A 16,525-nucleotide genomic window follows, 5' to 3' on the forward strand; every position below is an offset into this window, starting at 1 on the left:
GAAGTTAGTTACCAGGCAAAGAATATGAATGTGAACACTTTAAGATTCTTAACATACTTTGTCAAGTGGATTTTCAAAAAGGTTTTAACACTGCCCTAGGCAGGTGTGCAAATGACACTTCACTGCTACCAGAATTAGCCATGGTGTGAATTTAAGAGACATCCGTTCTAATAAATTTGCTAATGGATCACCATCCCTGCTGAAGGGTTTGTAGTTACCACTAAGGCAGCTGTGGGCAAACCGGATCCGGCCCGTTTGAAATGAATAAAACTATTGAAAAAAAAAGACGGTACCCTTTTATGTAATGATGTTTACTTTGAATTTATATTAGTTCACACACACACTCCATCCATGCTTTTGTTCCGGCCCTCCGGTCCAGTTTAAGAACCCATTGTGGCCCTCGAGTCAAAAAGTTTGCCCACCCCTGCACTAAGGTCACAAAGGCCCAAAATAAGGACTGGTAGCTTTTACTTATTTTTTAAGCTTGGGAAAATCACCTGGAGAAAACTGTTTTCCAAAGCTAACCAAACCAAACAAACAAAAAATCCAAACAAGCAAACAAAGGACCCCAACCAAAATCACAAAAGTGCTGTATGTGCAAAACTCAGGTGTGAATCTAATGGTACAACAGAGCAGACGTTACTGGTCCAACTCTAACAAATAATTCTTTAAATTTCTTGCCTTGTAATTCTGTATACATCTTTATAAACCAACTTAAATCCTTCATGAGTTATTAGGGTCATACATAAAAATAATTTACTACGATTCAAGTATTTTAAAACAATAATCATTTAAATATTTAGTCATGCAAATAAACCTTATTTATAAATTAACGTTAAAACACAGTATGAATCTAATGGTACAACAGAGCAGATGTCACTTTCCTCAGTGTTTACTGAGTACATTACGCTGTGCCAGGCACAGGGTTAGGTGCTGTAGGATAAGAGCTTTGATAGAAAAGTTCACTGTTACCACATCTACTCATTACCCTGCCAGCCACCACATCCTACATTTATATCCTGTGTATCAGACAAGGAACATTTCTGGGAAATCTACAGTTTCAATGCCAAACACTGAAGCAAATTTATTTCTTGCAAATTGTATTCTATATTTGACTTCACTCACAATTCAGGGGAAAAAAATAAATCCTCAACATAACCTGGTTAGCTCAATTTTATAGCAATATTTTGTTGGGGGGGGGATGGCAGAGAGGTTAGGAGAGAGAGAGCACACCATGATGAACAATCACTTAGAATTTTAAAAAGTGCTTACTATGCTATTAATTCCAGTTTCTGACAGGTCAAACATCACTGTGATAGGTTTTCCATTTTCTCTTTTAGCGTAACGTTCCAACCAGAATGCGATAAGCTTCTTTTTGTCCAATATGGTTTTATGGTCTTTTACATGATACTTCACCCTGATCCACACTTTGAGGATAACATTAGATAAAAAAATAAGAAAATTGTTTATGGCTTTATAATATTATTTTATACATATATCATTCTATCCCTTTTCATTTTCCACTTATAATTCATTTTATTTCTCAGATTAAAAATATCTCTTCCTTTTTTAAAATGAGAACTAATGCACACTTGGGAACCTTAAAGAAGAGTAGCAGGAAGGAAACTATTTTTCCCATCCCCTTAAGAAGTAAGTAAACTTCACTAGTAAGTGAGGGGGAAAGAAAATACAGGTGAACAAACAATATTTGGTAATAACCTAAGAGTACTCTTCACCATGCTTAACCAAAAAAAGCCATTGGTTCTATCAAGCACTAGAGAAAATGTTCTTCCAGAGGAAAAAAGCCCTACAGAGGCACTATGCAAGTGTGAGCCTGTGCCCTGCATGTGGGCGGAGTGTGGCAAAGAGTCCAGAGTGGTGGCAGCTGAGGAAACAAGTGATGAGTGGTGAGAGAAGCTAAATAGACAGAGTGGGTGTGAAGGACCCTGAATGAAATGCTAAGGCGTTTTTGATTTTCCTTTTGACAACATCTCTCAGGCAGCAGCACAGAGGGGAGAAAGGAAGGGGTAGAGAAGGAAACCCAACAGGTGATGCCCTGGAAAGGGATTAGGGAGAAGGGGGCAGTGAGGGACTAAACTGAGAAGTACTGGTGAAATGGAGAGGGGTTCCCTGAAGCTCTGGCGTATGTTTGTTAGCCTGAGCTGGGCCGTACAGAGACAGAGCAGGGGGTGGGACACAGATGTTCAGCTGTGTGTTGTGTTGAGGGCAGCAGGCCGGCAATCAATCTGGTGGCACCGGTCAGTGAGGTATGTGCACGTGGCCTGGGATGCTGCGGGCTTGCCGCTGTTTGGGGAGCGGAAGGAAGCTGAGGCTGTCACGGTACTTGAGATCACCTGCAGAGACTGTATCAGCTGGAAAGTAAAAAAGGTCAAGGAAGGAATGAAGCCAGGGAAGCAAATTTAAGGGAGGGTGGAAAGGGAGAAATGAGAAAGACCAAGAAGGAGGAGCCAGTGATAGGAGGAAAATGCAAAGAGAGTACTGAATTGTTCCAACAAGAACAGACCGCACACCACAGAGGGCGAGCAAATTACAGACTCTGCTTGGGATGGGGTTCTGACACTCCTGCCTAGGCTTAGCCTTGGTACTAAACAAAGCTGGATTTTGGGCTAGGGGGAGGGAAGAGAGTCCTTGGGACAGCAGGGATTAGTGCCACTGTTCTTCCTGCTACCACAGGAAGAAGCTAGAGGGGCAGATTGGGAAACTTGAAAAAAGTCCATTTATTAACCATTAGGGACCATCCAAGAAGTTTTCCTGTAAAAATACTAGGTTGAATTTTACTATCACAGTCAAATTACAAAGAAGATAATGACTCTGACTTACATAATTCTGGCTGTGGTAGAGGATGTAGCATTTGCCTTTGCTGTCCGTTTTATTATAATGCAAACAGCAGTATAACTACTAAGTATCTGATGCTCAGTCAAGATGGCCCTAACAATCCCCAGTTACAGGAAACTTACAAATAGAGAAAGTGCTGCCTCTTACTAATTCTGTTGGGAGAGATACGTACATCTCAAAGTCTTGAAAAACCAGTACATAAGTTAAATATACGCACACAACTTGTTGCCTTCTTTGTCATAACCATGGAGATAAATACCACCAATTTCCAGTAACCATTTGGGAATAGAGGCTTCAGTCAGATCTAAAAAGTGATAAACTTTGATGAGTAATTGTAACTTAGGCACCTTTTAAAAAAGAAAACTCACAATGTAAAGGTTAAAGTTCTATAGTAGTTCTCATAGAAAAAAGAAAAGATAAAGCTTATTCAAACATCTGGATAGAATGGCAATAAAAATGATGTTTCTTACTAAGTAAACAAACTACATAAAAGCATAGATGAGAGAAATGAAAAACATCCATCGCCCTTTGACATCAGTCATTATTTATGTAGACACATTTCCATGTTCTGTGTTCCACATATAGACTTGCAAACAAATAGTATCACTACTGGCCAATCTCAAGAGAACATGTCAGCACATATCCACATGATAGCTTCAGAATTAATGAAAAAAATCACTGTGGTTTCTTTCGTAAAATACATTTTTTTCTACAGAGTTTGATATCCAGCAGAGTTTAATACATTTTATAATCTTGGGGCAATTGAAAAATACTTCAAAAAAATGCTAGCTCCTTTAGCAGGAGGAACAAAAGGGGCCTGTTTAGTCTCTTAGTGAGGCTAATAACCAATGGAGCAAGGTGGCAAGTGCCAAGGCTTTTGTTACATTCACTGCTAGTCACCTAGAACTTTCTATATCCTCCCCCACTCCCTATTATCATCTATCTACTGTTTGTAACTAGAAACAAGCAATTCTATATAAGAAAAACTGCTAAGTTTAAAAGTTTATTCTGTACTTCAGTGATTTAGAAAGATCAGATTTATATTTATAAATGTTTCACTGTTTGTTGTTGAAATTACTAGTTTTGACATTTCCAAGCAAATTATTATTTTTAAAATATTCCCCTCTGAAGGATTCCTTCTATACGAGTGAAGAGTGGGGAGAGGGTCTACTCTGGATTTATTTGTTGGTTATTTTGTATAAGTCTTCAGACTCAGTCACTGCAGAGTTTATAATCCTCAAGGTCAGAAAATCCTTCTTTATACCCCATCAAAACCAACAGTTATGCCAGTTTCTTGGTAAATTTTTAGAGGAGAGATAATGGGTAATCTTGCCTGAGAAGAGTCCTTTATATACTTGAAGGCTATTATAACCCCTCCCCCCTCTCTAATTTTTAAAACTCCTGTTTGTGGAGAAAATTTTAATCTTGAAGTGAGCCTTCAAATAAAGCAGTTAAAAGAAGGCTGCCAAAGGCATCCTTGAGGATAAGCTTGCTTTTTGGGGATCCCCATTCACTAATTCTATATAGAACCCCTATTAGCACAAGGAACTCTGGGGATAAAGACGTACGCCAACAACAGAGAGAAACAGGCAAATAGTATCCCCGTATGTCCGGGCCTGAGAGTGAAGATGCTGTCTTGCTATTGTTTAATGGTACTGAACTAAACAAGCACAGATTATGAGACTGCTGTGAGTGAAGAATCAGTGTAATTCTGCTCCTTGGTGACCTGATTGCCTTTCGAATGATCCACCCTACACTTAAGTCTTATGACACTCCTTTCAAAGTGTTAGTGGGACTGTGTAATACATTGTAATCTGATGTTGATGATTGCCAAGGATATTGGCAAATATACTGTTACATAAAAGTAAACCAGTAACATTTGTACAGGGGACAGTACTGCCAAGGTTAAATTGAACAGCTTACCATTGACAGCCATTTCTTTCCTCCACTGAAAACTCTCATCAATCATCTTCAATGTTTCATCTACAACATCATGTCTCCAACATAAGTAACTTTCAACCCAGTTATCATCTTGTTGTAGCCTTTCAACATCACGTGGATCATATTTATCTGGCTTATCTAGGGGACAAACAGAAATAAACATCCAAGTCAGATAGATTCTGCAATGAATAATAACAAACACTAATGCCAAAGGAATAGAAAGAGCCAGAAGAGAAAGCTAATCTATTTGAAAATAGAACAGGGATGTAGTTCAGATGAAAATGCTACTTAAAGGATTAATGAATTTCTAAGTGTGAAGACAATAAAGTTATCTAAAGACTACAAGTTTACTTTAAATAAACCACCAAAGATTTAAAAAACAAGACCATAGTACAATATTTTGCACAACACTCTCTAAAACTATAAACCAAATAACTTGGAAGATCAATTATGTTACCTGAACTTGAAATCCTTACCCTAGTCAATGAAAAAGTTTTATATGTAAAGAACTAAGTTGTACTTAAGACATGTTTGGCTAGTGTCTTTTAAAATAAATTAACTAAATACAAAATAGAGCCCTGACCGGTTTGGCTCAGTGGACAGAGCGTTGGCCTGCAGACTGAAGGGTCCCGGGTTCGATTCCGGTCAAGGGCATGTACCTTGGTTGAGGGCACATCCCCAGTAGGGGGTGTGCAGGAGGCAGCTGATTGATGTTTCTCTCTCATTGATGTTTCTAGCTCTCTATCCCTCTCCCTTCCTCTCTGTAAAAAATCATTAAAATATATTTTTTAAAAATAGAAAACTGACCATTAGGCAGCAGTTAACATTTCCTGGGAATAATTGTTTTCAATAATTTCTCATTATCTGTTTACACACATGCGATGGTCCTACCAACCTGTATATCTGATATTCCTCCTTCCATATCCTTTTATTTTTCTGTATCTGAAGTTTCCTGGTCTCCACACAACCACCTATGAACAAATTCTACCATTCTTCAAGCCTCCTTTCAAATGCTTCCTCTTCCATAAAATTTTCCCAGAGCCCAGAAGTCATTCCTGGCCACCTGTGAACAGCTACAGAACTTGAACTAAGGCTTTAAGGCACTTACCACTTTTCCCCTTGAGTCAGTTACTGGCATGCATGCCCTAACTTTTCATATAGAGACCATAACAGCACTGTCTATCGATTCTAAAAATCCCCCAAAGCAGATTGTAGTAGTGCTGATGAAAAGGCCTTCAGGAAACATTTGTTTGACTGAATCTATTCCTTCTCTATTTTTATTTTCTCGGTTAATGGTACCCTCCCAGGACCCCAAATAAGAAGTTTCAGAAAAATTCTCTGGCTCCTTCATCTCCATTTTATTTTTGCAGCTATTAGTTGCCAGGTTTCATAGATTCTATGTCCTCCATTTTCTGGGACTTATTTCAGACCCCACAGAGATAATAGCTAAAAGGGCAGGAAAATACAAAGTGCATTCAGAGAATTATCTTCTTTGAGTCTCAATTTTCTTATCTTCAAGCTTTATGTACTCACAGGGTTGCTTGAGGATCAGATGAAAATGTATGTATGAAAGTACTTGGAAGTCTAAAGCACTATAAAATATAAGATTCAGCCATAAATCATGCATTTTTAGAATGTCACCTTGGAAATGGCTTTCAGTATCTGGGCTCTATTTTTCTGATTGATCTACACAATGAATGGCTCTTCAGTAGGTAAACCTTAGAAAATATTTTTAGCTCTGTTATTTGAAAACCGATCACTATTCAAAACAAAACTTTTATTGAATTATAATTTATAAACATGAGTTGGATATAAAACACTTTATGCTGTTTAGTATCAAGAGAGCCTTGGGAGTACCTGACCCCTGAAGAAGCACCATCCAGTTTGGTTTCTGAACAGCTCTCTGCACTGGACCAAGGAAGTGTTTTCCTTGAAATTACAGGCTGATTTCATTCATTTTTCAAGAAGATTTCTGCCCAATACCCAAGTCAGAATAACCAATTTACTTGCCAGTTGTTTTTTCAAATAAAAGTGGTTTGTAAAAAAGTGACTAATTTAGCTGCCAACTCAAGCATGTAGAAGTGTTTGATGCATACTTCCCGATTTTATCACAGAGAACATTAGAAAACACATACTCAAGGGTCAAGTATTAATAAATTTACTGCTTCATTAGGGGGTTTCTAAAATAAAATTGACTTAAAAAGACTGAAAATGCTGATAATGAAGAATACAATGACCACTATCTTTGATTCAGGCTGAGGAGCCAGATTCATATGTGGATATGTAAGAGATATAATATCTTAGATGACACATCTGTCTGCTGATCTGGTATGGGTCTTTCAATGTTCTTTAATAACATTTTATAATTTTTCTTAAAAGAAAATGTCATACGTTTCTTCCGTTAGATTATTACACAGTTTAGAGATTTTTGTGTTGCTATCATGAGACAATAATGATAGATTGACAAACCTCACATCTATTTTTCTTGCCATATTGATAACTAGGTCATTTTATACAATGTGGAATTATAAAATAGTGGAGAACATGTCTTTTCCCTGACTTTATGGGAGTTATGTTGAAGTTTCACAATTAAACATGACATTTACTGTAGGCTTTTAGAAGATACACTTAAAGTTTTCCATGTTTGCTAAAAGTTTTGTTTGTTTGCTTTTCATAAAGTTGAATTAAACCCAGTTTGGTTTCTCTGTATTGAAATAAACATTTTCCTCATTAATTTTGTTAATGAATATACTATGTTTGTATTGGCTTCAACAAATATAGAAAAATGAAAAAGATACAAATATGGTTATCTAAAGAGGGGAGAGAAGGGAGTGAAGAGGCACAAGAGATGAAAGACACTTCAATGTTGATCTTCTTTGATTGCTGAACTGGATCTATTCAAACATTTCATTGAGAAGCATGATATTAATGTGATAAAATTCCTCTGCTGCATTTTCTGACTATGAGTCATCTCTGCATTCCTGGGACCAACAAAACTGCCTGCACCTTATGTGTATGTGGGATGACTTCATGGTGGCAGGCAGTGAGAATCATAGAGATCTATGACTACAAACTGAATTTCTTTAATAGTCACTGATCTATTTACATTTTTGACTTCTCAGAGACAATTTTGGTAGTCTTTCTTTCTCCAGAAAGTTTTATATCTAATCTAAGTTTATTAACTTAATGTGATAAAACTGGGCATTGTATTATTCTCTTATGATTTTAAAAATCTGTTATATACTAGAGGCCTGGTGCACGAATTTGTGCACCAGTGGGATCCCTCAGCCTGGCCTGCAGGATCAGGCCGAAACGGACTCTCCAATATCCCCTGAGGGGTCCTGGATTGTGAGAGGTCTTAGGCCTGGCCAAGGGACCCCACTGGTGCACGATCGGGGCTGGGGTGGGATGCAGGAAGTTGGTCAGCCGGGGAGGAACCATGGGAAGTTTCCAGGGTGTGTCCGGCCCATCTCAGTCCAGAGCGCCCGGACCCCAGCAGCAAGCTAACCTACCGGTTGGAGCGTCTGCTCCCTGGTGGTCAGTGCACGTCATAGCGAGGAGTTGAGAGGACTTAGCATATCATTAGCATATTACACTTTGTTTGAACTGATGACTAGACACTTAGCATATTAGGCTTTCATCATATATATCTCATATATAGCTATCTGTACACACACACACACACACACACACACACACACACACACACACACACACAGAGGCCCAGCACACGAAATCCATGCATGGGTAGGGTTCCTAGGCCTGGCCTGCGATCAGGGCCGATCTTCCCCGGCTGCCAGCAGCTGGCCTTGGCCCCCGCCACCAATGTCTGCCACCACTCACCCCCAGTTCCCTGTCCCCATTGGGCAATCAGAGCCTGCCGGCTGGGGGTGGGGGTCAGTGGGAGAGAAACCAAGAGGTTGGCTGTTCCTGCCTGCTTGCTGGCCCCGCCCCCCCACTGCTGGTAGCCCTGTGTGTGGAGCGACCGGTGGGGCGATATAGGCACCGCTTGCTTGTACCACCTTGGCTTGGCATTGCCCGCATCTGCTGCCATGCACCCCCAGGTTCCATTCCCCATCAGGTGATCGGAGCCTGCCAGCTGCGGGGAGAGACCGAGAGGTTGGAGGGCAAGCCCCATTGGGTGATCGGGGCCTGCAGGCTGGGAGCAGCTCCTGCATTGAGCATCTGCGCCCTGGTGGTCAGTGCGCATCATAGCGACAGGAAGTTCTGCCATCCGGTTGATTTGCATATATATATATATTTATACCTGCCTTTGTTCCTAGTGTATTCTTTGCCTTCTCCCTTTCTTTGTGATCAGTCATTTTATTGTACTAGTCCTTTAAAAAATCAGTTTATTATATCTATTATCCTTTTTCTCTATACCATGAATATCTACTCTTATTTCCTTCCTTCTACTTTCTCTGTGTTACCTTGTGGCCACTTTATAGCTCTTTGAATTGAATCTTTAGCTGATTTTTATTTGGGCCTTGTTTTTTAATGAACACACATACTATAAGTTGTGGTGGCTCAACTTTAAGTATTTTGCAATATCCATTGTGATATCCTCATTAGCCCACAGGGTATTTAGCAGAAGAACTGCAAACTCTGTTAGGAAGATGTTAATCTATGGGTTATTCAGAGGTGTGTTATTTCAGTATCCTAGCATTTGATTTGTTTATAAGTACTTATTTATTGTGACTACTAATGGTTTCTTTTTTTTAAATTAAATCTTTATTGTTCAGATTATTACATTTCTTCCTCTTTTTTACCCCCCATAACTCCCCTCCTCCCAGTTCCCACCCCACCCTCCGCCCTCACTCCCCACCCACTGTCCTTGTCCATAGGTGCACGATTTTTGTCCAGTCTCTTCCCACACCCCCCTCACCCCTTTCCCCCCCAAGAATAGTCAGTCCATTCCCTTTCTATGTCCCTGATTCTATTATAATTACCAGTTCATTCTGTTCATCAGATGATTTATTCACTTGATTCTTAGATTCACTTGTTGATAGATGCATATTTGTTGTTCATAATTTGTATCTTTACCTTTTTCTTCTTCTTCTTCCTCTTCTTAAAGGATACCTTTCAGCATTTCATATAATACTGGTTTGGTGGTGATGAACTCCTTTAGCTTTTCCTTATCTGTGAAGCTCTTTATCTGACCTTCAATTCTGAATGATAGCTTTGCTGGATAAAGTAATCTTGGTTGTAGGTTCTTGGTATTCATCACTTTGAATATTTCTTGCCACTCCCTTCTGGCCTGCAAAGTTTCTGTTGAGAAATCAGCTGACAGTCATATGGGTATTCCCTTGTAGGTAACTGAGTTTCTTTCTCTTGCTGCTTTTAAGATTCTCTTTTTTTCTTTTGCTCTTGGCACTTTAATTGTGATGTATCTTGGTGTGGTCCTCTTTGGATTCCTTTTGTTTGGGGTTCTCTGCACTTCCTGGACTTGTAAGTCTATTTCTTTCACCAGGTAGGGGAAGTTTTCTGTCATTATTTCTTCAAATAGGTTTTCAATATCTTGCTCTCTCTCATCTTCTGGCACCCCTATAATTCTGATGTTGATACACTTGAAGCTGTCCCAGAGGCTCCTTACACTATCTTCGTATTTTTGGATTCTTTTTTCATTTTGCTTTTCCGGTTGGGTGTTTTTTACTTCTTTGCATATCAAATCTTTGACTTGATTCTTGGGCTCCTCTGGTCTGCTGTTGGGAGTCTGTATAATATTCTTTATTTCAGTCAGTGTATGCTTAATTTCAAGTTGGTCCTTTATCACAACATCGAGGGTCTCATTAGATTTCTTGTACATCTCATTAAGTTTATCGGCAGTCTCTAGAAGACTCTTGAAAGACCTCAAAAGTGTGGTTTTGAATTCGATATCCAGCAACCTGCCTTCCTCCAGTTCTGTCATTTGTGTCCTGTTTCTTTGTCTCGGCATTTTTCATGTTTCGCTGTGTCGACAGAGTGGCTTTCTGTGCTAAGTGTCCCAATTACCTGAGGTAGACACTCTTAGTGCACCCCCTAGTGGTCTTTGTGCGCAGTCTTGTTGTAGCTAATCCTTGATTGTTGTAGGTATCACTGGGAGGGATTTGACCTCCAGGCCAACTGGCTGTGAGAATTAGCTGTGTCTGCAGTGGGAGAACTTCTGTCCTCTAGGGAGGTGCTAATCTAGCCTTTGCCTGAGGCTATCCAGCAAATGCCTGTGTGCAGGGCTTGGGTGGGGCGGGTCCCATGGGATCAACAGGGCGGGCAGGCGGAGTGAGCAGTTATGGCTGCTCTCAGTCCCGTCCCCAGAGGCTCTGCCTCTCAGAGTCCCAACAACTGCTGCAAACCTCGGAGAGAAAGCTGCCCTCGAGTTCCGACCGATGCCAGACAGTCCCACTTCTCCCGTTTGAGTCTGGGTCCCTAGAGACTTGTCCGGAACTGGAGCTCAGAGCCTGAGACTCCCTCCCGATTGAAACAGACAACCGCGTCCTCAGCCGCCAGCCCGCTCCGTGCGCACCTCCGCACCTTAGTATTTCACTTCCGCACTGTGCCTCCTCTGAGTCTCGGTATGCTTTTCTCTTTCCTTCTAGTTGTGGAATTTCCACTCAGCCAGCCTTCCTGTGGTTCTGGGTGATGTCCGTTCCATCTTTTAGTTGTATTTTTGAAGTGGTTGTGTGAGGCAGCAATCTCCAGTGTTTACCTATGCTGCCATCTTGGTTTTTCCCTCTAATGGTGGTTTCTTAATGGTGTGTGAACATTGTCTGTACGATCAAGCTCCTCTGTAATTTCTGAGACTTCCTTTATGACTTAGTATGTCATGAGTGTTTGAAAGCTCCAAATCAAAAATATATATTCAAAAGAATATATTCTCTATTTGCTGGATAGGAGAGTCTGTACACTCATACATACATACTTATCATCAACTTTGTTCTGGGGTGTTAACATCTAAAATCTTAGGGATTTCTTGCTTGCTTGTTCTGAGTATTTCTCAAAGAGGTTTGTTAAAATCATTCAATATTTTTGTGGATTTCTTGAGTTTCCCTTATAATTCTGGGATCTTTTGCTTTATGTATTTTAAGGCTGTATCATGTACTTTGTATGTTGTTCCTAATTGTTATATCTTTTTTGGTTCCTTTTATCTCTAGTAGTACCCCTTTTTATATGTATTTTCACCCTAAATAATATTTTGTCTAATGAAAGTACAGATTACATAGGATTACTCTGGTTAATATTTGTTTTATATATACATATATATTTTCCATCTCTTTATTTCAACTTTTCTACATTAATTTCTTTTAAAGTAGTCTATTATAGGCAGCATGTAATTAAGATTTTAAAAATCTGCTCTGATAAGTATATATTTGTTCATATTTGTGGTAACTATCAATAAAAGTAGGATTATTTCTGCTTTTTCACTGTATTTTCTAGTTACTAGGTGGGTTGTTTCCCCCTTTCTTGCTTCCTACTGGAGAGAGAATGTTTTCCCCACTCCCCTTTTCATGCCTCTACTGCATAATTTGATGTCAAAAATGCACAAAAAAGTACAAGAAAGGAAAATTACAGGCCAATTAGTGAAAACAGATTCAACACTCCTAAATAAAGTATTAGTTAACTGAATCTACCAATATGTTTTAAAAATCTAATATAATCTACCATACTATTAAAAGAAAAATACCAGATGCAATTAATGTGTTCAGTAGATGAACAAAATGCATTTACTAAAATTCAACCATCAGTTATGATGGTAACAAAACAAAACAACAAATAAAAACCCAAACTAGCAAACCAGGAATAGAAGGAAATGTCTTTATTTTGATAAGGGATCTCTACAGAGACTGCTTCATGATGACATGTTTGGAGCTATCTTTCTAAGATCAGGAATAAGACAATGTGGAGGAAAAGGGGCCACAGGCTGACCTGACAAGCTCAGGAGAGGCCTGCATGGCAGTTTTGCAGACTTGGAGACCTAAAGTAACCACAAAGGATGGTCTGAAATTAAACCTTAACTAAAAGCAGTTATGGTGGGCAGTTATGTCCTAAGAGGATATCTTCACTGATAAGGTCCACCTTTACCGTAACTGAGCCTATCTGTCTTTTTGCATCTATGATAACATGTCCTTGGGATGTCTGGGTAACTTGTGACTTCCCTTTTTGTGGAGTCACTGGGGCTCAGCCAGGTGTGCTGGGCCCAGGACAGATACCACAGATTCCTTGTTCCTGCACCCACCTAAGTATGTGTCCATCATTTTACTTTTTATCCTATCACAGAGGTTTGTTTTCCTGCTTCGCTTAATCCCACCTCCTTAAATCTGTCACCAATGAATTTCATGTATAAATATGGATGTAACCCTGCCATTCTCGGGAGCACTATCTCAATTTGTTGAGGTTTTGCTTCCCGGCATATGTCGACAGTTTGGCTCAAATAAACTCACAAAAATTCTTTACAGGTTTCAATGGTTTTTTTTTACGTTAACAACAAGTAGGCTTTTATCATTGCTTTACTCAATACTAAAGGCTCCATCCAGTGTAAAGTAACCGCATTTGAAGAAATAGAAAGTTAGGAAGGAAACTGTCATTATTTCAAGATGATATTATTGTATATGCATAAATCCCAAACTAATCTAGAGATAAACTATCAAGATTAAGACGAGTTAATAAGGTTTCTGAGTTCAATATTAACGTAAAATAGCCAAATGCACTTTCTACAAACCAGCAACAATCATTTAGAAAATAAATTCTTAGAGGACACCATTTAAACAACAGTAATAAAAATATTTTCAAAAAATTAAAATTTAAAAAATCACAAAAACATGTCAACTACCTGGGAATAAATTTAACAAAATGGGTTCACCTTTATGGAGAAAATTATAAATCTTTCAACAAGAAATACTTTAGCAGATAGGAAGATATACCAGGTTCTTGGACTGGATGATTGAGCCATGATAATGTCAAGTCTCCCACAAATGATCTTCTGATTAAACACAATTCCACTCAAAATCCCAACAGAAGTATTTTACCCGGAAACATGATAAGCTAACTCTGTAATTTAGATGGAGGAACAAAGCACCAAGAGCAAGAAGAAGTGACTTTTACAGAAGTGGAAACCAAATGGCCCATAGAGATTTGAAGAAATGCTCAATCTGATTAGTACTCAAAGAAATGCAAATTAAAACCACAATGACATATCCCAAGATCCCCATCAGATGGGGAAAAAATAACAATGGCAAATTTTAGGGTATGGAAAAACAAGGACACTCAAATACTGCTGATTAAAATAAAACTGGTACAATCACTTTGGGGAATAGTTTGGCATAACCTAGTAAAGTTGAACATGTGCCTATTCTATGACCCACCCATTTCATTGTTGGGTACAAATTCTAGAGCAGCAGTTCTCAAGCGTTTTGGTCTCAGGCCCCCTTTTACACTCTTAAAAATAACTAAGGACCCCAAGGAGACTTTTTGCTTATACGGGTTATATTTATTGGTAGTTACTATATTAGATATTAAAGTTGAGAAAAATTTTACACATGAGAACACACAAGCAGTCATTCTATTGAGGAGGAAACTGGTCTTGCAAGGCATGTCAGGCCATAAAAACTGTGAACAATGCATTGCCCTGGGGTGTGGGGGGGGAAGGGTCCTTATGGCTGGCCCCAGGACAGATCATCTACACCTGAGGGCCTTCCTGTAAGCCCATGAAAGGGGGCAGAACCATATCTGCAAGACAATGACCCCAGAAGGTTATACAAAGTGAAGCCTCTGAGTGTTACTTAGCTCTGATTTGGAAATTATTCCGGATTCCGCTGGTATAATTAAAATAGTGTCCCTCCACTTCTTTAAAAGGGTCACTTGGTTTTTCTTGAGTATTCTGCAACACTATCAGGTGTCAAGAGAAATGACATCATCATGTGCCCTATAACCTCTACAAAACACCACTGTCTGCTTGTGAGAGAATGACAATGAAAAAGGAAAATGATGTTTAAGTGTTATGAAAATAGTATTGCCCTCTAAAACACCTTAAAATGGTCTCAGGGAACTATAACTGCTGGACCAACTTTCAGAACTACTACCTTAGAGAAAGTCTAAGCACCACATAAGCATGAGAATGTTTGCAGCAGCATTGTACATAATAGCAAAACCTAGAAATAACCCCAAATCCATCAACTGGTATATTCATTCCATGAACTACTACACAGCTATAAAAAGGAATAAATGACAGTATGGCTCTATTAGCCAAGATGAATGACTCTTGAGCAACAGAAGCAAGCCATGGAAAAATATATTCAGCTTTTATTTAAAGTTCAAAATGAGGTAAACTTAATAAAGCACTGGTGAAGAATACATTATAGGTGGCAAAGCTAATGCAAAGCAAGAGAATGAGTAAGACCAAATGCAGGACAAACAGTTGCCGGGAGGGTGCACAGGAAGGGATAAAGGACAAATGCAGGATGATCAGGGATGGGATACATAGGAAATTTTATTTCTTTGGCTGAGTGGTGAGTACATGGGTGTTTATTTTATTCATGCTTTATACATTTTGCTTATATGAGACATTTCAAAATTTAAAAAAATAATAAACCAAGACAAAACAAAAATTGAGACTAGAAAAATTTATTGGATGAGAGAAAATTATCTAACTTAACAACAATGGAAGAAACCACAAAGGAATGGGTAATTTTGAATACATTGAAAAAAAGAAAAAAGTAAAATTGACATAAACAAGAAAACTCCAAACCAATTATAAGGCCACTGTAATAAAAATTAAATTATAAATGGATGTAGACATATGAAAAGAAGTTTAATCTCACTAGTAATCAAATGCAAACTAAAACAGAACCATAAGTTAAGAAATGATGACACTAAATATGGGTTAGGCTATGGTGAAACCAACTTTTTTACGGGCTGTTGGGAATGAATCTTGGTGCAACTTACAATGAATAAAGTTTAGCACACATAAAATGAAGTATCTTAAAAATACACTATTATAATCAGAATTCTACTTTTAGACAAGAGTTTTAAGGAAATAATCTGAACTATTGCGCACAAAAAATTGTATTAAGAAGAAATGTCCAAAAAGGGACTATTAAGTTAAAGAATAAGACTATTATCTTTAATTTATAGAACTGAATATTGATAGTAATATAAAATGTTGCTAACTTTATATATCTGGGGAAAGAAAATCATGTCAGTAAGAAATGCAACACAAAATTACACACAGAATGGGTTTTTAGCTATTTTTTTCTATGTATAGAAAAACAGACAGGAAAGAATGCATCTACCCTTAGAGCTATCTCTGTATGATGAGCTTATGGGGGATTCCTCAGTTGTTTGGGGTATCAAAATTCGTTTTAATGAATTCTTATACTTGTAAAGTCAGAAAACAAACCTAAAATAACAAAGCTCACAAAACAGTCAATAGCTCTCCAAACTCACCAAGCACAAAGGCATCACTTAGGTGCCCAAGGCTCTCTACACTATTGTTCTTAGCTTACCCTCCCTAGGCTCCTCAAAATGGATTCCCTCTGGCTTCCTGAACATGCCCTCATACCTTCTCACTTCAGCAACTTAGCCCACACCATCTGCCTGGATCGCATTCTCCACCTGGTCAAGTGCCACCATCTTCCAAAGTCCATGAGAAACACTTTTTTCTGTGAAATTTTTCCTAATTTTGCTAGCTTAGCCACCCCAACCAGATGCGATTTTTCCTTGTTTGACTTCTACAGAAATGACTATAGCACTCTTTCTA

The 16,525-nt window shown here is 38.7% G+C and overlaps 1 protein-coding gene across 2 annotated transcripts in view; it reads right to left on the bottom strand.

The window, feature by feature from the left end:
* The window catches only part of MOSPD2 (motile sperm domain containing 2), a 42,016-nt gene that overhangs the window by 22,063 nt on the left and 3,428 nt on the right, over positions 1–16,525 (bottom strand). For both annotated transcript variants that reach the window (XM_059680177.1, XM_059680176.1), the window contains exons 3-5: positions 4,780–4,935; positions 3,074–3,160; positions 1,273–1,427 (exon numbers count right to left, since the gene is read on the bottom strand). In XM_059680177.1, coding sequence (XP_059536160.1) covers positions 1,273–1,427; positions 3,074–3,160; positions 4,780–4,935 — 398 coding nt within the window. The remainder of the gene's footprint in view (positions 1–1,272; positions 1,428–3,073; positions 3,161–4,779; positions 4,936–16,525) is intronic.

The sequence above is a fragment of the Myotis daubentonii genome, chromosome X, assembly GCF_963259705.1.
Source record: "Myotis daubentonii chromosome X, mMyoDau2.1, whole genome shotgun sequence".
NCBI classification, from domain to species: domain Eukaryota; kingdom Metazoa; phylum Chordata; class Mammalia; order Chiroptera; family Vespertilionidae; genus Myotis; species Myotis daubentonii.